Source organism: Octopus sinensis, linkage group LG29 (assembly GCF_006345805.1).
Source record: "Octopus sinensis linkage group LG29, ASM634580v1, whole genome shotgun sequence".
In the NCBI taxonomy this organism is placed as follows: Eukaryota; Metazoa; Mollusca; class Cephalopoda; order Octopoda; family Octopodidae; genus Octopus; species Octopus sinensis.
Window position 1 is genome coordinate 7,091,745 of NC_043025.1, and position 25,662 is coordinate 7,117,406.

The 25,662-nt window shown below is 43.1% G+C and overlaps 1 protein-coding gene across 3 annotated transcripts in view; it reads left to right on the plus strand.

The window, feature by feature from the left end:
• Nucleotides 1-532: 532 nt before the first annotated feature.
• Nucleotides 533-25,662, plus strand: part of LOC115225947 (protein polybromo-1) — a 113,586-nt gene continuing 88,456 nt past the window's right edge. For all 3 annotated transcript variants that reach the window (XM_036514990.1, XM_036514992.1, XM_036514991.1), the window contains exons 1-9: nucleotides 533-598; nucleotides 14,075-14,254; nucleotides 16,577-16,708; nucleotides 16,802-16,980; nucleotides 18,342-18,471; nucleotides 19,206-19,373; nucleotides 20,681-20,818; nucleotides 23,086-23,174; nucleotides 25,391-25,433. In XM_036514990.1, the coding sequence (XP_036370883.1) occupies nucleotides 557-598; nucleotides 14,075-14,254; nucleotides 16,577-16,708; nucleotides 16,802-16,980; nucleotides 18,342-18,471; nucleotides 19,206-19,373; nucleotides 20,681-20,818; nucleotides 23,086-23,174; nucleotides 25,391-25,433 (1,101 nt within the window). In that variant the 5' untranslated portion in view covers nucleotides 533-556. The remainder of the gene's footprint in view (nucleotides 599-14,074; nucleotides 14,255-16,576; nucleotides 16,709-16,801; nucleotides 16,981-18,341; nucleotides 18,472-19,205; nucleotides 19,374-20,680; nucleotides 20,819-23,085; nucleotides 23,175-25,390; nucleotides 25,434-25,662) is intronic.

The following is a 25,662-nucleotide window of genomic DNA, read 5'->3' on the forward strand; positions in this document are numbered from 1 at the left end:
GATGGGAGAGTCCATCATATATATATATATATATATATATATATATATATATATATATATGACAGGCTTCTTGCAGTTCTGTCTATCAAATTCACTTGCTACACTTCGGTTGGCCTGAGGCTATAGTAAAAGACACCTGCCCAAGGTGCCATGGGGTGGGATGGAACCTAGAATCATGCAAGGAGGGAGGGAAATAGGGGACATGAACAAGAGGGAGAGAGTGCATGGTGAATGGAGAGCAGGGGTGTGGACCAGCAAGAGTGAGTGAGAACACGAGAGAGGGAGAGCAAGAGGGAGGGAAAGTAAAAGAGCAGAGTAAGAAGGGAGAGATTCTATAGTTGGCATTGTAGGGTTGGTGTGAGAGGCCAGATCTGGCCAGTTTGAACATAAAACTGGCAGAGTATTTGGGCCAGATCTGGCCAGTCGGAACATAAAACTGGCAGAGTATTTGGGCCAGATGTGGCCTTTTTGAATGCTAAAGGGTTAACGTTATTCCATTAAGCAATGAATTTTGTTTCTCTGTCTTTTCCAGGATGCTTGTCGTCTGCAGAAAATTATGATGGACAAGAAGAAAGAACTGGAAAAATTTGAAGTAAAGGTAAGTGCTGCCACCTTGCAAAGGTTCCTTGTGTCTATGTCGTTTTGTCTTTTATTACTGTTTTTATAGAGATAGGGTGAGTAGATGGATGTGGCGACTGGAAGAATCAGAATGGTGTAGCCTACACAAAAGGAAGTCTTCTTATTTCTTTACTACCCACAAGGGGCTAAACACAGAGGGGACAAACAAAGACAGACAAACGGATTAAGTCGATTATATCGACCCCAGGGCGTAACTGGTACTTATTTAATCGACCCCGAAAGGATGAAAGGCAAAGTCGACCTCGGTGGAATTTGAACTCAGAACGTAGCGGCAGACGAAATACCTATTTCTTTACTACCCACGAGGAGCTAAACACAGAGGGGACAAACAAGGACAGACAAATGGATTAAGTCGATTATATCGACCCCAGGGCGTAACTGGTACTTATTTAATCGACCCCGAAAGGATGAAAGGCAAATTTGACCTTGGCGGAATTTGAACTCAGAACGTAGCGGCAGACGAAATACCGCTAAGCATTTCGCCCGGCGTGCTAATGATTCTGCCAGCTCTTCTGTGCTGTAAGTTCTCAGATGCAAACAGGATCCACTTTGATGGGTCGTCTTTTAGAGGTTTCATAAAATAAAGTACCAGGACTTCATTGAGGTCTCTGAAAAATTCTTGGCTTTGTACCTAATTCAGGGATGATGATGACGATGATTATTATTATTATTGTTATTATTATTATTATTATATTATTATTATTATTATTGCGCAAAGCTAGCAGAATCGTTAGCATGCTGGACAGAAATGCCTTATGGTGTTTTGCCCGTCACTACATCCCGAGTTCAAATTCCGCCGAGGTTGACTTTGTCTTTTATCCTTTTGGGGGTCAATAAACCAAGTACCAGTTTCACACTGGGGTCGATGTAACCAACTTAATCCCCTCCCCCCAAACTGCCCTTGTGGCAAAAAATTTGAAATTGTCATCATCATCATTATTATTATTATTATTATTATTATTATTATTATTATTATTGTCATCATCATTATTATTATTATTATTATTATTATTATTATTATTTATTATTATTAAGGTAGCAAGCTGGCAGAATTGTTAGCACGCTGGAGGAAAATCATAATGGCATTTTGTTCTGAGATCAAACTCCTCAGTGATCGACTTTGCCTTTCATCCTTTCAGGGTTGATAAAATATGTACCAGTTATGCAATGGGGTCATTGTAATCAACTATCGTCTGCCCTAAAAGTTTTAGCCCTTGTGCCTTTAATACAAAAGATTATTATTATTATTATTATTATTATTATTATTATTATTATTATTTATTGTTGTTGTTGTTAAGGCAGCAAGCTGGCAGAATCGTTAGCATGCCAGGCAAAATACTCAATGGCATTTCATTGGTCTTTGTTCTGGGTTCAAATTCCACCAAGGTTGACTTTGCCTTTCATCCTTTTGGGGCCAATAAATTAAGTACCAGTGAAACACTGGGTTCAATGCAATCAATTACCCCCCTCCCCTGGAAGTGCTGGCCTTGTGCCTTTAGCAAAAGCCATTATTATTATTATAATATTATTGAGTGAGAGAGCAGTGCATGCCATCAAAGTGACACTGGGGTACAAATATACAAAGCCCAATATACCCCATCATGACTACCCTGTCTGATAAGAGTACACCAGGCACATGCATCACAACCATATGTGCGCGACATGGTAATCTCATATCAAGATAAACAGCGCATGACCTTGCAGGTGGGGCCCAGTTAGAATTTTCTTCAGGTTGAGTAGCCCATCCCACTCAAAAGGTCCCTGAATAAGGGTTGTTTAAGGATGTTGAAAGAACCACCCATGTTTCCAAAGGTGAATTATTCAAACCCCAAAGAATCCCTCTCAACACATGGCTATGATGCTCCCCCACTACTTCTGCTCGTGATCAGAGATGCACATATCGTCAGCCACTAACGGACATGCTCAACTGGTTAAGGTCAAACAACTGATAAGCAAATCTGTGGTATTGAGCAGAATATTTGCTGTAGCCCATCTTTTATACCCAGACAAAACAATGTACATGATAACACTTCCAATCATTTAAGATCAGAAGCCATGAGAGCCACTGCCTGGTACTGCATCAGGGCATTAGCAAATCTGTGGTATTGAGCAGAATATTTGCTGTGGCCCATCTTTTATACCCAGACAAAACAATGTACATGATAACACTTCCAATCATTTAAGATCAGAAGCCATGAGAGCCACTGCCTGGAACTGCATCAGGGCATTAGCAAATCTGTGGTATTGAGCAGAATATTTATGTAGCCCATCTTTTATACCAAGACAAAACAATGTACATGATAACACTTCCAATCATTTAAGATCAGAAGCCATGAGAGCCACTGCCTGGTACTGCATCAGGGCATTAGCAAATCTGTGGTATTGAGCAGAATATTTGCTGTAGTCCATCTTTTATACCCAGACAAAACAATGTACATGATAACACTTCCAATCATTTAAGATCAGAAGCCATGAGAGCCACTGCCTGGTACTGCATCAGGGTATTAGCAAATCTGTGGTATTGAGCAGAATATTTGCTGTGGCCCATCTTTTATACCAAGACAAAACAATGTAAATGATAACATTTCCAATCATTTAAGATCAGAAGCCATGAGAGCCACTGCCTGGTACTGCATCAGGGCATTAGCAAATCTGTGGTATTGAGCAGAATATTTGCTGTAGCCCATCTTTTATACCCAGACAAAACAATGTACATGATAACACTTCCAATCATTTAAGATTAGAAGCCATGAAAGCCACTGCCTGGTACTGCATCAGGGCATTAGCAAATCTGTGGTATTGAGCAGAATATTTGCTGTAGCCCATCTTTTATACCAAGACAAAACAATGTACATGATAACACTTCCAATCAGTTAAGATCAGAAGCCATGAAAGCCACTGCCTGGTACTGCATCAGGGCATTAGCAAATCTGTGGTATTGAGCAGAATATTTGCTGTAGCCCATCTTTTATACCAAGACAAAACAATGTACATGATAACACTTCCAATCAGTTACGATCAGAAGCCATGAAAGCCACTGCCTGGTACTGCATCAGGGCATTAGCAAATCTGTGGTATTGAGCAGAATATTTGCTGTAGCCCACCTTTTATACCAAGACAAAACAATGTACATGATAACACTTCCAGTCAGTTAAGATCAGAAGCCATGAGAGCCACTGCCTGATACTGCATCAGGGTATTTATTATTATTATCATCATTATTATTATTATTATTCTGGCAGAATTGTTAGCCCACTGGGCGAAATGCTTAGCAGTATTTCATCCATCCTTACATTCTGAGTTCAAATGCTGCCAAGGTTGATTTTGCCTTTTATTCTATTGGATTCAATAAAACAAGTACCAGCTGAACACTGGAGTTGATATAATTGTCATTCCCTTCTCCTGAAATTGCTGGCCTTGTGCCAAAATTTGAAATTATTGTTGTTGTTGTTTTTGAGTTCGCAGAATTGTGAGTATCGGAAAAATGCCTTGTTGTGTTATATCTGATGGTCCTTTACATTTCAAGTTCAAATCATCTCAAGGTCCAGTTTGCCTTTCATCCGCTCAAGGTCACTAAATAAGGAACCCCTGTAAAGGAGAACCATTAGGACATTGAACAGAAGTCCTTGCAGTATCTGTTCTGGTTCTTTACCTTCTGAGCTTGAATCCCACCATTGGCCTACATAGACAGTCATCTTAATCCGTCACTTGGTTCAACCTTTTAGCATTTAAACTGACCGATACTGACCTAAATACTCCAGCTGTTTTATGCTCTCAAATTGGCCAGATTTGGCCTTTGATACCAACTGTAAAGTGTTGGAGGCGCAATGGCCCAGTGGTTAGGGCAGCGGACTCGCGGTCATAGGATCGCGGTTTCGATTCCCAGCCCAGGCGTTGTGAGTGTATATTGAGCGAAAACACCTAAAAGCTCCACGAGGCTCCGGCAGGGGATGGTGGTGATCCCTGCTGTACTCTTTCACCACAACTTTCTCTCACTCTTACTTCCTGTTTCTGTTGTACCCTTATTTCAAGGGGCCAGCCTTGTCACTCTCTGTGTCACGCTGAATATCCCCCGAGAACTACGTTAAGGGTGCACGTGGGGACAAACAGAGGGAACAAACAAGGACAGACAAACGGATTAAGTCGATTATATCGACCCCAGTGCGTAACTGGTACTTAATTTATCGACCCTGAAAAGATGAAAGGCAAAGTTGACATCGGTGGAATTTGAACTCAGAACATAGCAGACGAAATACCATTAAGCATTTCACCTGGTGAGCTAACGTTTCTGCCAGCTCACCCCCTTTAAATATAAGATATATTGAAATATCTATGAATATATACTCTCTTTTACTTGTTTCAGTCATTTGACTGCGGCCATGCTGGAGCACCGCCTTTTTAGTCGAGCAAATCGACTCCGGGACTTATTCTTTTTGTAAGCCCAGTACTTATTCTATCGGTCTCTTTTGCCGAACCGCTAAGTGACGGGGACATAAACACACCAGCATTGGTTGTCAAACAATGCTAGGGGGACAAACACAGACACAGAATCATATACACACACACTTATATATATATACATATATACGACAGGCTTTTTTCAGTTTCCGTCTACCAAATCCACTCACAAGGCATTGGTCGGCCCGGGGCTGTAGCAGAAGACACTTGCCCAAGATGCCACGCAGTGGGACTGAACCCGGAACCATGTGGTTGGTTAGCAAGCTACTTACCACACAGCCACTCCTGCGTCTATATGTATAAATATATATCTGGGTATGCGACAGTTTATCAGAAGACTCAGTACAAATGTAGAATACTCTGTATTACATCATAACTGAAAAGCTCCAGTGAATATTTCAAAAGAAAAGCTGACTCAGTTTACTATCTGGTGATCAGAGATGAGTAATTCTGAGTACTAGAAATTGGTGCCTTTCTCTGTGTGTGTGATTGTCATCATCATCATCATCATCATCATCATTGTTTAATGTCCGCTTTCCGTGCTGGCATGGGTTGGATGGCAGAAACGTTAGCACGCTGGGTGAAATGCGTAACCGTGTTTCGTCGGCCGTTACGTTCTGAGTTCAAATTCCGCCGAGGTCGACTTTGCCTTTCATCCTTTCGGGATCGATAAATTAAGTACCAGTTACGCACTAGGGTCGATATAATCGACTTAATCCGTTTGTCCTCTCTGTGTTTAGCCCCTTGTGGGTAGTAAAGAAATAGCTATTTCGTCTGTGTTCTGAGTTCAAATTCCACCGAGGTCGACTTTGCCTTTCATCCTTTCGGGGTTGATAAATTAAGTACCAGTCACGCACTGGGGTCGATATAATCGACTTAATCCGTTTGTCTGTCCTTGTTTGTCCTCTTTGTGTTTAGCCCCTTGTGGGTAGTAAAGAAATAGCTATTTCGTCTGTGTTCTGAGTTCAAATTCCACCGAGGTCGACTTTGCCTTTCATCCTTTCGGGGTTGATAAATTAAGTACCAGTCACGCACTGGGGTCGATATAATCGACTTAATCCGTTTGTCTGTCCTTGTTTGTTCCCTCTGTGTTTAGCCCCTTGTGGGTAGTAAAGAAATAGGTTTGATTGAGGACTGGCAAGGTTTCTACAAACTGGATGCCCTTTCTAATGCCAACTACTCTGAGAGTGTGGTGGGTACTTTTTACATACAACTGGCAGGGGAACCAGGCAAGCAGCACTGGCATCAGTCATGCTCGAATGGAGATATAGGCCTTAATCTGAACCAACAGGAACTCCAAACACTCCGAGAGTGTAGTGGGTGCTTTTACGTGCAACCAGCATGGGAGCCAGTCAGGTGGCACTGGCATCGACCACGCTCGAATGGTGCTTGCAGGACTTGCACCGGTCATGTTCGAATGGAGATATAGTTAATAATCTGAACAATAGGTACTCAAAACATGGTAGAGCACTTACATTATGATATGGGGACAGGGTCAAGATTTTACTACTTCCAGTTTCACCAGATAAATAGCATAATAATATGCAGCAATGTGTAATAAAATGGTAATTCTTGCGAAAACCATCATCTCAATCTCTGTTGATCAAGCAGCTAGGTCCTGTCATGTTCAGTGTAAGTTAATGGTAAAAACGCGAAGGCGCATAGCTCAGTGGTTAGAGCGTCGAGCTTACGATCGTGAGGTTGTGAGCTCGAATCCCGGACCGGGTTGCGTGTTGTGTTCTTGAGCAAGGCACTTCATTTCACGTTGCTCCAGTTCACTCAGCTGTAGAAATGAGTTGCGACGTCACAGGTGCCAAGCTGTATCGACCTTTGTCTTTCCCTTGGATAACACTGATGGCGTGGAGAGGAGAGGCTGGTATGCATGGGCGACTGCTGGTCTTCCATAAACAACCTTGCCCGGACTTGTGCCTGGGAGGGCAACTTTCTAGGTGCAATCCCATGGTCTGTGTCGTGACCGAAGGGGGTCTCCGAATGGTAAAAAGATAAGTTATAAATATTATTTTCCTTGGTCCAATCATAAGCGATATTTTAAATGCATTCTACTATTTTTACAATGTCGTTAGTTAATTAGTTGTGAAACAGATGAGTTGGTGGTCCTGTGCATACAAACTAGCTGCACAGAGATGATGTTTAGTCCTACCCCTTCTGCAAGGAGTTATGTGGAAATGTATGTGGTCCTGGATGGTTTTCCTACCCGAAAAGTTATTTCTTCAGATAGATCTATTCCATTTGGGTTTGCCAGAATTATAACGAAATACTTGTGAAAGTGGCTGCTTCTGCTATTTGCTTCGTGCGCAGACAGGATGGGATGCCGAATGCACTTTTGCTGAAGAGCAAGAAGCTGAAACCAAGAAACAAAACGGACACAATAATAAAAAAAGAAATACATTCCTACTTACATAGTTTATTCTTTTACTCTTTTACTCTTTTACTTGTTTCAGTCATTTGACTGCGGCCATGCTGGAGCACCGCATTTAGTCGAGCAAATCGACCCCGGGACTTATTCTTTGTAAGCCCAGTACTTATTCTATCAGTCTCTTTTGTCGAACCGCCAAGTGACGGGGACGTAAACACACCAGCATCGGTTGTCAAGCAATGCTAGGGGGACAAACACAGACACACAAACACACACACGCATACACACACATACATATATATATATATACATATATACGACAGGCTTCTTTCAGTTTCTGTCTACCAAATCCACTCACAAGGCTTTGGTCGGCCCGAGGCTATAGCAGAAGACACTTGCCCAAGATGCTACGCAGTGGGACTGAACCCGGAACCATGTGGTTGGTAAGCAAGCTACTTACCACACAGCCACTCGTGCGCCTATATTTAATGACTGATTTACCAATTTGGCACTTAAGATTTAACGAGATTAAATTTTAATTTTCATGTGTCTTTTTGGTATCTTGTTCATTCTGCTTTGTGTCCATTCAGCTTTTTGGCCTTGGCTTCTTGTCTTTTGGCAAAAGCACATTCGGCGTCCCACCGGCACAAGTACCATGTACATGACACTAGCATTGGGCACATCTGTGATTCCACTTGGCTTGACGGGTCTTCTCAAGCACAGCATATTGCTCAACATGTGCAGGGTGCTTATTATGAGCCACCAGCATGAGCACTAGTTGCATGACACTGGCATCGGCCACGGCTGTGATTTCACTTGGTTTGATGGGTCTTCTCAAGCATAGCATATCACCAAAGGTCTCAGTTACATGTCATTGCTTCCATGAGGCCCAATGTTTGAAGATCAGGCTTCATCACCTCGTCTCATACCTATTTCTTTACTACCCACAAGGGGCTAAACACAGAGGAGACAAACAGGGATAGACAAAGGGATTAAGTCGATTACATCGACCCCAGTGCGTAACTGGTACTTATTTAATCGACCCCGAAAGGATGAAAGGCAAAGTCGACCTCGGCGAAATTTGTACTCAGAACAAACAAGGACAGACAAACGGATTAAGTTGATTACATCAACCCCAGTGCGTAACTGGTACTTAATTTATCGACCCCGAAAGGATGAAAGGCAAAGTTGACCTCGGCGGAATTTGAACTCAGAACATAGCGGCAGATGAAATACCTATTTCTTTACTACCCACAAGGGGCTAAACACAGAGGGGACAAACATGGACCAGACATAGGTATTAAGTCGATTACATCGACTCCAGTGCGTAACTGGTACTTAATTTATCGACCCCAAAAGGATGAAAGGCAAAGTCGACCTCGGCGGTATTTGAACTCAGAACGTAGCGGCAGATGAAATACCACTAAGCATTTCACCTGGTGTGCTAATGTTACTTATTTCTTTACTACCCACAAGGGGCTACACACAGGGGGGGTCAAACAAGGACAGACAAACGGATTAAATCGATTACATCGACCCCAGTACGTGACTGGTACTTAATTTATCGACCCCGAAAGGATGAAAGGCAAAGTCGACCTTTGAACCTCGTCTCATGTCTTCCTGGGTCTACCCCTTCCACAGGCTCCCTCCACAGTTAGGGATCGACACTTCTTGTTTGAGCTGTCCTCATCCATACACATCACATGACCGTACCAGCACAGTCGTCTCTCCAGCACCCCACATCTAATGCCTCTTATGCTCGTTTCTCTCTGAAGATTCACCGTCCTATGTACACACTGACACTACCGATCCAGTGGAGCATACTAGCTTCATTTTTTCAAATGTACAATCTGCCTTTGTTACCAGCAGAGGTAGGAGCTCTCTGAACTTTGCACAACCTATTCTTATTCTAGGGGCTACACTCTTGGAACATCCACCTCTGCTACTGACTTGGTCACCTAGGTAACAGAAACTATCAGCTTCTCGTAATTTTCCCCACTGCACCTCTGCTACTGACTTGGTCACCTAGGTAACAGAAACTATCAGCTTCTCGTAATTTTCCCCACTGCACCTCTGCTACTGACTTGGTCACCTAGGTAACAGAAACTATCAGCTTCTCGTAGTTTTCCCCACTGCACCTCTGCTACTGACTTGGTCACCTAGGTAACAGAAAGCATCAGCTTCTTGTAGTTTTCCCCTCTGGCATTTGATACATATTTCTCCTGCAGTTGCCTAACCAGGAATATAGCACCAGTTGTGCTCCTGCCTGACACAAATGCGAACTGCATCTCACCTACATTAACCCTCTCCCTAATTAATTGAGCTATGGCCCTTTCTGTGACTCTCCATCACCTGGTCCAGCAGTTTGATGCCTCTAATTATTCCTGTCTAAGGTGTCAGCTTTGCCTTTGTAGCAGTTAATTGTAGTACTGCTACACCAATTGTTGGGTATGACTCCCTCATGAACCACCTGATTTACAATACGGGGCCAGTGAAATCGGAATCGAAATTGAACCAATCCTATGACTGGCACCCGGCAGATGCCAGGACCCCTGGACTGGAGATACGTAAAAAGCACTATCCGAATCGTGGCCGAAGCCAGTGCCGCCTCGACTGGCTTCCGTGCAGGTGGCACGTAAAATGCACCAATCCGACTGTGGCCGATGGCAGCCTCGCCTGGCACCAGTGCAGGTGGCACGTAAAAAGCACCCACTACACTCACGGAGTGGTTGGCGTTAGGAAGGGCATCCAGCTGTAGAAACACTGCCAGATCAGACTGGAGCCTGGTGCAGCCTTCTGGCTTCCCAGACCCCAGTTGAACCGTCCAACCCATGCTAGCATGGAGAACGGACGTTAAACGAAGGAGAGAAGGAGAGAGTGGCTAGACCATAACTCACACCGCCAGATATTTTAAGCAAGCATCTCAGTGGAGATTCCTGATGGGCTGGGGGTTTCCCTGTCTTCATGTCCTTAATTGCTTTATCTACTAAGCTACTGTCATTTCGGATAGCTGGTTGGGTCAACATTTGGCAGATTGTTCCTATAAATTGTTTTTTATACATTCTACGAACTGCTTGAATCTTACTAGCTTCTTACACTTAGATCCTTAAATCTTACAATTATATATTAATATATTTCTCCGTCCGGGTTGCGGACCGTGGAATAAGCTGCCGGACGAGATAGTGAAGATGCCGACGACCGCTCGGTTCAAAGTCTCTCTTGACCAGAAATGGCCTGAACACCACCCTGTACATAACTCCATGTCCCCCTACATGGCCTTGCTTTTTGCTTTTTGAGCCAAAAAATTTAACTTAACTTAACTAACTTATATATGTGTGTATGTATGTATGTATGTGTGTATATATGTGTGGAGAACTTGTGAATGGAAGGAGACTCCGGCAGAAACCAAGGCTGCGATTTAAGGACTGTGTCAAGTCCTCATTAAAGGCCTGTGATATGCAGGACACTGACTGGGAGAACAATGCCTGTCATCGCCACAGATGGAGGAAGCAGGTTAAGGAGGGGATCGACACTTTTGAGAGAGCACGTATCCAGCATGAAGAACTTAAGCGAGCTGCGCGAAAGCGCACGGCTCGTATAGTGAATGGGGAAAGTTTGGTCTGCAATGTTTGCAGTTGTGTATGCTTGTCAAGAGCAGGGCTCATTAGCCACCAACGGAGCTGCAAATGCAAAATATAAGTTAGTCCTAGAGTGCACAATGTTCCTGAAGGTCAGCAATGGTCTTCCTCGGTCACGAGTGGACGGCCATCATATATAAATACTGTTGAATTTTACTCATAAGGTATTGGAATCTTACATATACCATTCTGCCTAAAAAATAGATCTACAAATTCAATATCCCTACATATCTCACATCTATTTTCTTTCCTCCACCCCACTCTCTATTTTGTCATCATCATTTAGCGTCCGCTTTCCATGCTAGCATGGGTTGGACGGGTCAACTGGGGTCTGTGAAGCTGGAAGGCTTCGTCAGGCCCAGTCAGATCTGGCAGTGTTTCTACGGCTGGATGCCCTTCCTAACGCCAACCACTCCGCGAGTGTAGTGGGTGTTTTTTACGTGCCACCTGCACAGGTGCCAGACAGAGCTGGCGAACGGCCATGAACGGATGGTGCTTTTACGTGTCACCGGCACGGGGCCAGGCGATGCTGGCAATCCTATCTAAATTAATTATTACTTAACTATCCTCTCACACCGTCTCTGATGAAGGGATATAATTGATAAATATCCTGGAAACAGGTGTAAGACCATCTATCTATAGATGTTCTAATATCTACACAGCCTTGGTTTTTCATCTTATTACGCAAAAAAATTCTTATATATATAGGCGCAGGAGTGGCTGTGTGGTAAGTAGCTTGTTTACCTACCACATGGTTCCGGGTTCAGTCCCACTGCGTGGCACCTTGGGCAAGTGTCTTCTACTATAGCCTCAGGTCAACCAAAGCCTTGTGAGTGGATTTGGTAGACGGAAACTGAAAGGAGCCCATCGTATATATGTATATATATATATATATATATATATATATATATGTATGTGTGTGTTTGTGTCTGTGTTTGTCCCCCTAGCATTGCTTGACAACCAATGGTGGTGTGTTTATGTCCCCGTTACTTAGCGGTTCGGCAAAAGAGACCGATAGAATAAGTACTGGGCTTACAAAAGAATAAGTCCCGGGGTCGAGTTGCTCGATTAAAGGCGGTGCTCCAGCATGGCCGCAGTCAAATGACTGAAACAAGTAAAAGAGTAATATATATATACAAGTCCTTTGAGCTGATTCTCTGAGGCGGAATATTAACAGCTAGTACAGTTTCAAGTCTATACTCATAAATATTAAATGTTCTCCCACCCTCATCACAGCATCACCGTCTTCTCCACTCCTTTTTTCTCTCTCCTTCTCCTCTCCCTCTTTCCTTTCCCCCTCCCCTTCTCTCCCACATATCTTCCCATTTCCCCTCCCCCCCCACCTGGGGTAGGTAGCCAGGCTTCCCTACTAATGCACGATGCCTTTTTCTGTCCCTCACTGCTATTCCCTACCTTGGTTGAAGTGTCGCGTCCCTGCAAGTCATTTGGGGGACCTCACCAGTGCTGATGCCAAGCAAAAAAAAAAAAAAAAAGAATGAAAGGTGCAGGAGTGGCTGTGTGGTAAGTAGCTTGCTTACCAACCACATGGTTCCGGGTTCAGTCCCACTGCATGGCACCTTGGGCAAGTGTCTTCTACTATAGCCTCGGGCCGACCAATGCCTTGTGAGTGGATTTGGTAGGCGGAAACTGAAAGAAGCCCGTCGGATATATGTATATATATATATATATATATATATATATATATATATGTATGTGTATGTGCTTGTGTGTCTGTGTTTGTCTCCCTAGCATTGCTTGACAATCGATGCTGGTGTGTTTACGTCCCCGTTACTTAGCGGTTCGGCAAAAGAGACCGATAGAATAAGTACTGGGCTTACAAAAGAGTAAGTCCCGGGGTCGAGTTGCTCGATTAAAGGCGGTGCTCCAGCATGGCCACAGTCAAATAACTGAAACTAGTAAAAGAGTAAAGAGTAAAGAAAAAAAGCATCCAGTATATTCTGGGTGGATGTTGCGAGTGGTTGGCATTAATAAGGGTGTCCGGCTGTAGAAACCATGCTGAAGCAAACAGCAGAGGGTCAGCAGAGGGTCAGCTTCATGCTAGTTGACAAGAGGGATTACTCTGAGAAGGGTGGCGGGAGCATTTCAAGTTCTGGTAGAGGGATCTACTTGGCTACTCACACCTAGTAGGGGGAGAAAAAAGGAAAGGAGGAGAAAATGATCAGAGAGAGAGAGAGAGAGTGAGAGAAAAAGAGAAAGACAGACAGTGACAGAGAGAGAGACAGACTGACAGTAACAGAGAGAGAGAAAGAGGAGAGAGAGAGAGAGATTACTGTTGTTTATTAATTAAGCGTGTATGACATAAATGTTTTCTCTCTTCATACACCTGAAAACATATATATATATATATATGGAGTGGCTGTGTGGTAAGTAGCTTGCTTACCAACCACATGGTTCCAGGTTCAGTCCCACTGCGCGGCATCTTAGGCAAGTGTCTTCTGCTATAGCCTCGGGCCGACCAATGCCTTGCGAGTGGATTTGGTAGATGGAAACTGAAAGAAGCCTGTTGTATATATGTATATGTATGTGTGTGTATGTGTTTGTGTGTGTTTATCCCCCTAGCATTGCTTGACAACCGATGCTGGTGTGTTTACATCCCCGTCACTTAGCGGTTCGGCAAAAGAGACTGATAGAATAGAAAAGAGACAAAAAGAAAAAGTCTCGGGGTCGATTTGCTCGACTAAAGGCAGTGCTCCAGCATGGCCGCAGTCAAATGACTGAAACAAGTAAAAGAGTATATATATATATATATATATATATATATATATATATAAACACTTATGTGCATGTGTGTGTGTCTAAGATATTTTTTGTGAATTTTTCTTGGCTTATTTTATATATATATATTTTTTCGTTTTCTTCTTCACCACCATCATTATCATCATGATCAGCATCATCATCATCATCCTAAACATTTATGCCATTTTGTTCTTGTTCTCATTAGAAAATGGACCGTGACAGCTGGGATGACGAACAGACGCCACGAAGCCTGAAGTCTCGCAAGAGTCTGCTCGGTTCCGGTGATTTCGAGAAAAAGAAACTGCTGCGAAGAAGCAATGCTGTTACAGAGAACACTCTTCAGAAACGCCTTTGGGCGCTCTACAAATCTGTTTACGATTTCTGTGTAAGTACTACCCTAGCGTGCGCTTACGCATGCATTTGTGCAACGCATTGGTTGGTGGTCAGGGTGTTGCACTTGTTATGATATGGTTGTGGTTTCGGATCTTTTCGGTTTGAACGGCAGTTTTTTCTAGCGGTGTCATATGAAATTGTCATCCATAATTATGACCCTAGTATCGATCTATTGCATTTCAATCTGTTTTAGGGTTTGGGGTGGGGGGAGGGGTATCTTTTTTTCCTTCAGAAATGTAAATAAACCCAATCTGTTTCTTAAACGAGGGACATAGTCATACGGCACAGAATGTTATTTACCTCAATGGACATCATTGATTGGTTGAAATTGCAGAAATTGAAAGGAAAAAAGAAACAGCAAATATCTTACAAACTATAGAATTTTCTCAATAAAGCCAAGAGAAAAAAGATGTTTTATAAACACATTATACCAGTATACGAAGTTTAAAAGTGTTTTGTTATGGGGAAATTATTTTTAAAAACTGCCCTTCAAACCGAAAAGATCTGTGGTTTCAATTCCTGGACTGGGAAATGTGTTGTGTTCTTGGGCCAAACACTTCATTCCATGTTGCTCTACTTCACTCATGTGGAAATGAGTTCCAGCAATAATAGCTGGGGAGTTACCTCTGTGATGGACTAACATCCCATCCAGGAGATGTGGAGTGTTGTGATCTCGGTCACTTGTGTGGTATAGAAACTGGTTTAAACTCTGACCTTATGAATCCTAGGACTCATGACAGACCAAAGTAGGTGTGTGTCTCATATTGTGTGAGGGTCATACTGCCAACAAATACATTCACTGGATTGGGTCCACTTCAGTTTTTTTTCTAGTCAAAAGTTTTCATCACACATCCGTGATCGTTTCCAATGATTTAAAATCCTGTAACTTGTGCTTTGTTTGGCATTATAATTCTCACAAGTTACTATATATATATTTGTGTTTGTATGTGTGAATTGATAGCATGCTGGGCAAAATTCTTTGTGGAATTTCACCTGTCTTTACTTTGTGAATTCAGATTCTGCTGAGGTTAACTTTGACTTTTGTGCTTTCGGGGTCGATAAAATAGTACCTGTTAAGCACGGGGATCAGTGTAATCAACTCAACCCCTACTCCAAAATAGCTGGCCTTGTGCCAAATTTTAAAATAATTTTTATTATTATTATTATTATTGAGTGAGAGAGCAGTGTATGCCATCAAAGTGACGCTGTAGTAAAATATACGAAGCCTAGTATACCTATCATGACTACCCATCTGATAAGGGTCCACCAGGCACATGCATCACAACCATATGTGTGCGACATTGTGATCTCATATCAAGATAAACAGCACATGACCTTGCAGGTGGGGCCCAGTTAGAATTTTCTTCTGGTTGAGTAACCCATCCCACTCAAAAGGTCCCTGAATAAGGGTTGTTTAAGGATGTTGAATGAACTACCCAGGTTTCCAAAGGTGAATTATCCAAACCTCCAAGAATTCCTTTCAACACATGGCTATGATGCTCCCCCACTACTTCTGCTCATGGTTGGAGATGCATAAATCGTCAGCCACTAAGGGACATGCTCAACTGGTTAAGGTCAACAACTGACAAGCAAATCTGTGGTATTGAGCAGAATATTTGCTGTAGCCCATCTTTTATACCAAGACAAAACGATGTACATGATAACACTTCCAATCAGTTAAGATCAGAAGCCATGAGAGCCACTGCCTGGAACTGCATCAGGGCATTAGCAAATCTGTGGTATTGAGCAGAATATTTGCTGTAGCCCATCTTTTATAACTGACAAAACAATGTACATGATAACACTTCCAATCAGTTAAGATCAGAAGCCATGAGAGCCACTGCCTGGTACTGCATCAAGGCATTAGCAAATCTGTGGTATTGAACAGAATATTTGCTGTAGCCCATCTTTTATACCCAGACAAAACAATGTACATGATAACACTTCCAATTAGTTAAGATCAGAAGCCATGAGAGCCACTGCCTGGTACTGCATCAGGGCATAGAAGCCATGAGAGCCACTGCCTGGTACTGCATCAGGGCATTTATTATCATCATTATTTAAGGCAGCAAGCTAGTAGAATCGTGAGCACAGCAGGCAAAATGCTTAGCGGTATTTCGTCCATCCAAGTTCTGAGTTCAAATTCTGCTGGGGTCAACTTTGCCTTTCATCCTTTTTGGGTGTTGATAAAATAAGTACCAGTGAAACACTGGGGTTCATGTAATCGACTTGTCCCTTCCCCACAGATTTCAGGCCTTGTGCCTTCAGTAGAAAGGATTATTATTATTATTATTTTTACTGATTTATTTTGTAGGATACAAATGACAGATATCTGCGAGAAATCTTCATGACCCTCCCCCTTAAGAGGGATTATCCTGACTACTACCGAGTGATTATGGAACCCATAGACATGTCTACGATTGAGATTAAAATCAAAACTGACAAGGTAAACCCGTGTTCTTACTGTTGTTGTTGTTGTCGTTGTTGTTGCTGTTGTTGTTGTTACTGAAGATCTCTCCTGCCTCATCTTGTTTTGCAGTACATCAGTGAACTGAAGCTTATTGCCGACTTTGAGCTGATGTTCAACAATGCGCGGCACTACAACGAGGAGGACTCCCAGGTGTACCATGACGCCAACACACTGGAGCGTGTCTTGAAGAACAAGTGGAAGTCCCTGTTGGCTCACCAGGACACTATCAAGAAGGCCCCCGGCAAAAGGTACGTCTGTCCCTCTTTCTTCCCACCCTCCGTCTGCGTGTGTGTGTGTGTCTCTGAGTACCGATGGAAGTGTCTGTGACCTCATCACCAGGATAGTATCATGATGGCCCCTTGCAAAAGGCGAGTCTGTCCCTCTTTCTCTCCCCCCCCCTCTGCATGTGTGTCTCTGAGTACTGATGGAAGTCTCTGTGACCTCATTACCAGGATAGTATCATGATGGCCCCTGGCAAAAGGTGCGTCTATCCCTCTTTCTTCCCCCATCTGCGTGTGTGTGTCTCTGAGTACCGATGGAAGTGTCTGTGACCTCATCACCAGGATAGTATCATGATGGCCCCTGGCAAAAGGTGCGTCTGTCCCTCTTTCTCCACACCCCCCTGCATGTGTGTCTCTGAGTACCGATGGAAGTGTGAGTGACCTCATCACCAGGATAGTATCAAGAAGGCCCCTGGCAAAAGGCGCGTCTGTCCCTCTTTCTCTCCTCCCCCCTCTGCATGTGTGTCTCTGAGTACCGATGGAAGTGTCTGTGACCTCATCACCAGGATAGTATCATGATGGCCCCTGGCAAAAGGTGCGCCTGTCCCTCTTTCTCTCCCCCCTCTCTGCATGTGTGTCTCTGAGTACCGATGGAAGTGTCAGTGACCTCATCACCAAGATAGTATCATGATGGCCCCTGGCAAAAGGTGCGTCTGTCCCTCTTTCTCCCCACCCTCCGTCTGCATGTGTGTATGTCTCTGAGTACCGATGGAAGTGTGAGTGATCTCATCACCAGGATAGTATCATGATAGCTCCTGGTTAGAAGGTTACACCACTTCATGTTCCTGTCTCCTATTCTATCTGTATCTGCGTGTGTGTGTATGTGTGTTTGTGGTATACCTGTCTACGTGTGTGCGTATGTGTTTGTGGCGTGTCTGTCTACATGTAAATGACTATGTATGTGTGTGAGGTATCTATGTTTATATAAATGCCTGGACTGTATAGCTGTGTGTGTGTGTGGTATATTTCTTCATGTATGTTCATGTGTGTGTAGTTTCCTTGTTTCAGTCATTTGACTGCAGCCATGCTGGAGCACCGCCTTTAATCAAACAAATCAGTCCCAGGACTTATTCTTTGTAAGCCTAGTACATATTCTATCAGTCTCTGTTGCTGAAGCGCTAAGTTACGGGGACGTAAACACGCCAACATTGGTTGTCAAGCGATGGTCGTGGGGACAAACACACACACACAAATACATACATACATATATATATACAATGGGCTTCTTTCAGTTTCCATTTACAAAGCTTTATATATATGTGTATGTGTGTGTGTGTGTGTGTGTGTGTATTGTCAGTTGATTAATGCAAATTAATTTGTTGTTTCAGTAAATCCCGGTCCAAGTGTGTGTCCCCGCTGTGCATGAAGTTACAAGATCTGTTTGATACCATCAAAGACCATGCTGACTCCCGTGGACGTATGCTGTCGGCTCCTTTCCTCAAGTTACCACTGAAAACTGTGAGTAGTAGTAGTATTAGTAGTGTACCTGCTTGTTACTCTATTTTAAACTGAAACAAGTAAAAGAGTATATCATCATATATGCATATATATATATATATAAACAAATTCAAAATGCGATAAAATAAAATTAATTATTATCGCTGGTGTTTCTAGCACAGGCCATATATTATTCATATATAAGTATATTAAAGGCGAAGTATGTACTAGAAACACAGAAGCTTGATAAATTTAGTGAAATGAAGATAAAAACTTTTACTAACTCTGTTCATCTTAGACTGCAGTTTCGCCTTTTTCAGCAATAAAAATATTTATTTACTCAGGTAGGCTCTTCAGTAAGATTCCTGTTATTATGAAGCGCAACTCGATAGACACATGTGCGTCTACTAATTTGCTCTTTCTAACTAATCAGATCACTGCGTAAACGCAGAACGAACCCGACAAACTTGGGATTTCTGGTATATAGTCTAACACTCAAAATTTATCGAGAAATATGTAAACAAATTCAAAATGCGATAAAATAAAATTAATTATTATCGCTGGTGTTTCTAGCACCGGCCATATATTATTCATATATAAGTATATTAAAGGCGAAGTATGTACTAGAAACACAGAAGCTTGATAAATTTAGTGAAATGAAGATAAAAACTTTTACTAACTCTGTTCATCTTATAATTATCTGTCTATCTATCTACGTGTGTATATATAATTATGTGTCCCCCCCCCTTCTTCAGGAATATCCCGACTACTATGAGGTTATCAAGAGGCCAATAGACATGCAACGTATCCAGCAACGGGTTGCATCGAATCAGTATGAATCCGTCGATGACATGGTTGCAGATTTTGTGCAGATGTTTGACAATGCCTGCAAATATAACGAACCAGACTCGTTAATCTATAAGGTAAGTGTAGTCACGGATTTATTATTTTTGTTGCTGTTGTTGATTTTTTAAACTTTTTTGTTACCTGATAATGGTTTCAGCCATGTTGGATTTCTTGCCATGCTGGAGCACCCATAATCTTCTTCAAGAAATGTTTTTAAAACATAGTGTGCAGATAGGCGCAGGTGTGGCTGTGTGGTAAGAAGCTTGCTTCCTAACCATGTGGTTCCAGGTTCAGTCCCACTGCGCAGCACCTTGGGCAAGTGTCTCGTGAGTAGACTTGATAGATAGAAACTGGAAGAAATCTATTATGTACACACACACACACATATATAGGTGCAGGTATAGCTCTGTGATAAGAAGCTTGCTTCTGAACCACATGGTTCTTGGTTCAGTCCCACAGCATGGCACCTTGAGTAAATGTCTTCTACTATAGCTTCAGGCCAACTAAAGCCTTGTGACTGGATTTGGTAGACAGAAACTGGGAGAAGCATGTCATATGTAATGTGTGTGTGTGTCTGTCTTTCCCCTACCACCATTTGACAACCGGTGTTAGTGTGTTTACATCGTTGTAACTTAGTAGTGCAGCAAAAACATTGATAAAATATGTACCAGGTTTACACAAAAAATAAGTACTAGAGTCAATTCATTCGACTAAGGCTGCATCAGGCCCAGTCAGATCTGGCAGTGTTTCTACGGCTGGATGCCCTTCCTAACGCCAACCACTTCGTGAGTGTAGTGGGTGCTTTTTACATGCCACCAGCACAGATGCCAGACGAGGCTGGCAAACGGCTATGATCGGATGGTGCTTTTTACGTGCCACCGGCACGGGGGGCCAGGCGAGGCTGGCAAACAGCTGCGATCGGATGGTGCTTTTTACATGCCACCAGCACAGATGCCAGACGAGGCTGGCAAACAGCTACGATCGGATGGTGCTTTTTACATGCCACCAGCACAGATGCCAGACGAGGCTGGCAAACGGCTACGATCGGATGGTGCTTTTTACGTGCCACCGGCACGGGGGCCAAGCGAGGCTGGCAACAGCCACAATCGGATGGTGCTTTTCATGTGCCACCGGCACGGGGGCCAGGCAAGGCTGGCAAATGGCCAGAATCAGATGGTGCTTTTTACGTGCCACCGGCACAAAAATAAAGCCCAGTTATTCTTTCCAGCTTAATATGATGGTGCCATTTCTGCTGTACCAACCTGAGGCACACACTTGCAATATTGTTTCGTGTTCAATTTTTTTATATATTTGAAGAATTGTTTGTTTCATATTTGCTTATTCTTTATTCTGTTTTTTTTTATTCTTTCTCTGATGGTCCCAGGATGCATTGACATTGCAAAGGGTTTGCTTGGAAAAGAAACTGGAACTTAGTCTGGACGGTGTCAATGAGGTGCCAGATATCCAAGCCATTGTCCAAGAACTGATGACAAACCTCTTCATCTCTGTCTACAACTACCAGGTCAGTTGCGTTCCGCTTCCCTTGTTTCCCTTCCTTCACCACCCCTACTTCACCCTTAATTTACTTAACCCCATCTGGCATCAATCATGCAATCATTGTTCCCCTAGATGTAAATCCCAATGACATCATCATGAACATCCAGTCGCACTTCTTGCGTGGTTTCCTGTGACTCTCTGGTGCCATCCAGTTCTATTGTCTACCATTCCTCACATTTGGCATTTCAGAAGACTTGTGATTTATGTTGTCACAAATCTGCGCAGGAGTGGCTGTGTGGTAAGTAGCTTATTTACCGACCACATGGTTCCGGGTTCAGTCCCACTGCGTGGCACCTTGGGCAAGTGTCTTCTACTATAGCCTCGGGCCGACCAAAGCCTTGTGAGTGGATTTGGTAGATGGAAACTGAAAGAAGCCAGTTGTGTGTATATATATATATATATATATATATATATATATAGGCGCGGGCATGGCTGTGTGGTTAGGGAGCTTGCTTCCTGGCTATATGGTTTCGGGTTCAGTCCCACTGCGTGGCACTTTGGGTAGGTGTCTTCTGCTATAGCCCCGAGCCAACCGGAGCTTTGTGATTGAATTCGGTAGGTGGAAGTTACTGCCGTGTGTGTATGTGTGAGTATAGCTGCTCAGTGCCTCTCCGAAAGAGAGAGAGAGGGATGTATGTATGTGTTTGTGTGTCTGTGTTTGTCCCCCGAGCATTGCTTGACAACTGATGCTGGTGTGTTTATGTCCCCGTTACTTAGCGGTTCGGCAAAAGAGACCGATAGAATAAGGACTGGGCTTATAAAAGAATAAGTCCCAGGGTCGAGTTGCTCGACTAAAGGTGGTGGTCCAGCATGGCCGCAGTCAAATGACTGAAACAAGTAAAAGAGTAAAGAGAGATATAGGGCTCGGCTTGCATCTCCTTCAAGCTCTTCCTTGTATAGGCTCTCACAAAAGAATACCACTAACCCTTTCCTCTTTAGCTCTACAACAACACTCTGCAAAATCTGACTTTATCGTCTTTGACGGTGTCTTATATTGGATGAAGGTTTCCATACAATCACTCATTGATCACCGAGATTGTGATTTCAATTCCTAGGCCAGGTAGACACTGGGTCTCAATGAAGAAATGACAGGACTGGGAGTTGTGGTGATTTGCTGTACTTGATAAGACATGTTATGAAAGGATCTTTAGACACTGGGTCTCAATGAGGAAATGACAGGGGACTGGGAGATGTGGTGATTTGCTGTACTTGATAAGACATGTTAAGAAAGGATCTTTAGACACTGGGTATCAATGAGGAAATGACAGGGGACTGGGAGATGTGGTGATTTGCTGTACTTGATAAGACATGTTAAGAAAGGATCTTTAGACACTGGGTCTCAATGAGGAAATGACAGGGGACTGGGAGATGTGGTGATTTGCTGTACTTGATAAGACATGTTAAGAAGGATCTTTAGACACTGGGTCTCAATGAGGAAATGACAGGGGACTGGGAGATGTGGTGATTTGCTGTACTTGATAAGACATGTTAAAAAAGGATCTTTAGACACTGGGTCTCAATGAGGAAATGACAGGGGACTGGGAGATGTGGTGATTTGCTGTACTTGATAAGACTGTTAAGAAAGGATCTTTAGACACTGGGTCTCAATGAGGAAATGACAGGGACTGGGAGATGTGGTGATTTGCTGTGCTTGATAAGACATGTTAAAAAAGGATCTTTAGACACTGGGTCTCAATGAGGAAATGACAGGGGACTGGGAGATGTGGTGATTTGCTGTACTTGATAAGACATGTTAAAAAAGGCTCTTTAGACACTGGGTCTCAATGAGGAAATGACAGGGGACTGGGAGATGTGGTGATTTGCTGTACTTGATAAGACATGTTAAAAAAGGATCTTTAGACACTGGGTCTCAATGAGGAAATGATAGGGGACTGGGAGTTGTGGTGATTTGTTGTTTTCAAATTCTGCCAAAATCGACATTTGCCCTGCATCCTTTCAGGGTCAATAAAATAAATACCAGTGAAACACTGGGGTCAATGTAATCATCTCATCCCCCCTCCCCCAAGCTGCCCTTGTAGTAAAAATTTGAAATAATTATGAATTCATGCATATGCTTTGTGTGTTGTCAATGTTATCAGCCACATACATGTTACTGTTTTATTTTCTTGTGGTGGGGGGCATGGAGGTTAAAGACATCACTCTTGGATTGGTGGTGATTGGTTTGTCATTCCTTTTATTTTCTTAAATTTTTTTAATTTTTTTTTTTTTTAGGACGAAGAAGGTCGTTGCTATAGCGATTCTTTTGCCGAACTTCCAGAACGAGATCCTGACGAGGAGCTGGAGAGTGGAGAGCCGAAAGAGTAAGTGGATTTATAGAAGATAATCCCTTGTGTTGGTGGATGGGTTTTGTTTGTAGGAGGGAGAGGGGTGGAGCAGGACTCGTGGGATTAGCAGAAAAGTTATGGTGGTCAGTGCAAGAGAGGCAGTGACCATTAGCCTTAATAAGTCCTTCATCATCATCATCATCGTTTAGCGTCCGCTTTCCATGCTGGCATGGGTTGGACGGTGCAACTGGGGTCTGGGAAGCCAGGAGGATGCACCAGGCCCAGTCTGATCTGGCTGGATGCCCTTCCTAATGCCAACCACTCCATGAGTGTAGTGGGTGCTTTTTACGTGCCACCGGCACAGGTGCCAGACGAGGATGGCAAATGGCCACGATCGGATGGTGCTTTTTACGTGCCACCTGCACAGGTGCCAGACAAGTCTGGCAAACGGCCACGGTCGGATGGTGCTTTTTACGTGCCACCGGCACGGAGGCCAGGCGAGGCTGGCAAACAGCCACAATCGGATGGTGCTTTTTACGTGCCACCGGCACAGGGGCCAAAACAGGAAAAATAGTGATAGGCATAAGTAGGATTTTCATCATGGTCAATACAAAAGAAATCGTGACTGTAGCCTTAGCAGAACCTTTCTTGATGGTCAAAGCAGGAGAGGTACTGACTATGGCATTTGTAAGACCTTCATAGCGGTCAACATGAGAAAGGTAGTATCTATAGCATTTGTAGGACTTTCATCATGGTCAGAGTAAAAGAGATTGTGACTGTGGCTTAGCAGGACCTTTCATGATGGTCAAAGCAGGAGAGGTACTGACTATGGCATTTGTAAGACCTTCATAGCAGTCAGTGTGAGAGCAATAGTGTGTATGGCATTAGTAGGACCTTTATCATGGTCAGAGCAAGAGAGATCATGACTGTGGCCATAGCAGGACCTTTTTTGATGGCCAAACCATGTGGTCTGGGAGTTGAGTCCCACGGTGTTGTATCTTGGGCAGGTGTCTTCTACTATAGTTTCCAGCTGACCAAAACCTTGCTAGTGGGTTTGGTAAATGTAAACCGAAAGAAACGTCGTGTGTGGTCTTGACATTGTGTGACAGTTGTAAATGAGTGTCACTGTCATACAAGCGGTGTCGTTCATTTCCAATCTCTTGTGGGAACGTGTCTGGCTCTGGGGGCAATTTTACTTTGCTTGGAAACAGGTGATGGCTTGTGACAGGAAGAGCGTTTGACCGTTGAAATCTCTGCCTCAAATGAAGTCAGTCCAACCTGTACAAATATGGGAAAGTGGTCGTTAAATGACAATGACTATGATGTTAACGACAATGATGATGATGATGATGATGAAGATGGTCCTCTTTTTATTTGCCAGCCCTTTCCTGTATTAAAAGTAACGACATTTTTAATTCCACTGTCTCAAGAGTGCAACATTCTCTGGCAATGTAAACAACGCCACCTTTATTATTTTTTTTTATCTCAGATGATCTCTTGTAAGGAGCAGAGATTACATTTTACAACACACACACACACACACACATAACAGCTTCTGTAAGGTTTCCATCTATCAGTTTCACTCTCAAGGTATTGGTTGCTCTGGGACACTTGTCCAATGTGCTATACAGTGGGACTGAACTTACGATCACCTGATTACAAAGCAAACTTGTTAACCATACAGCCACGCCATGTAATGTATTTCAATTAAAACAACTCTTTTACTTGTTTCAGTCATTTGACTGCGGCCATGCTGGAGCACCACCTTTAGTCGAGCAAATCGCCCCTGGGACTTATTCTTTGTAAGCCCAGTACTTATTCTATTGGTGTCTTTTGCTGAACCGCTAAATGACGGGGACGTAAACATACCAGCATCAGTTGTCAAGCAATACTAGGGGGACAACCACAGACACACAAACCCATACACACACACACATATATATACATATATACGACAGGCTTCTTTCAGTTTCCATCTACCAAATCCACTCACAAGGCATTGGTCAGCCCGGGGCTATAGCATAAGACACTTGCCCAAGATGCCACGCAGTGGGACTGAACCCGGAACCATGTGGTTGGTAAGCAAGCTACTTACCACACGGCCACTCCTGCGCCTAGTTAAGCATACTGTAGCCTTTAGCATGCACCGTTTCCATTGCTAACATTTGGATACCACTTGTACACCGTGTTCTATGCTGTTCACTGAAATGAACGTAATGTTCACTTAATGTTTATTTCCATTCTGTTCACAGGAAACCATTAACGTTCGACCAGATAAAAAGAAACTTGAATAAGGTGAGTTTTTTTTTTTTTATCATTGTTTCCTTTCGGGGTCAGTAAAATAAGGACCAGTTGAGCATTGGGGTTGATGTAATCCAATTATGCCCTTCCCTAGAAATTCCAAGCCTTCTGCTTGTAATAAGAAAAGATTCTTTTTGTTGTTATTTACGCCAAACCAAATGCTTAACCCTTTCATTACTGTATTTCTGTTGAGATGCTCTGTGTTTCTTTCAATTACTTTAAA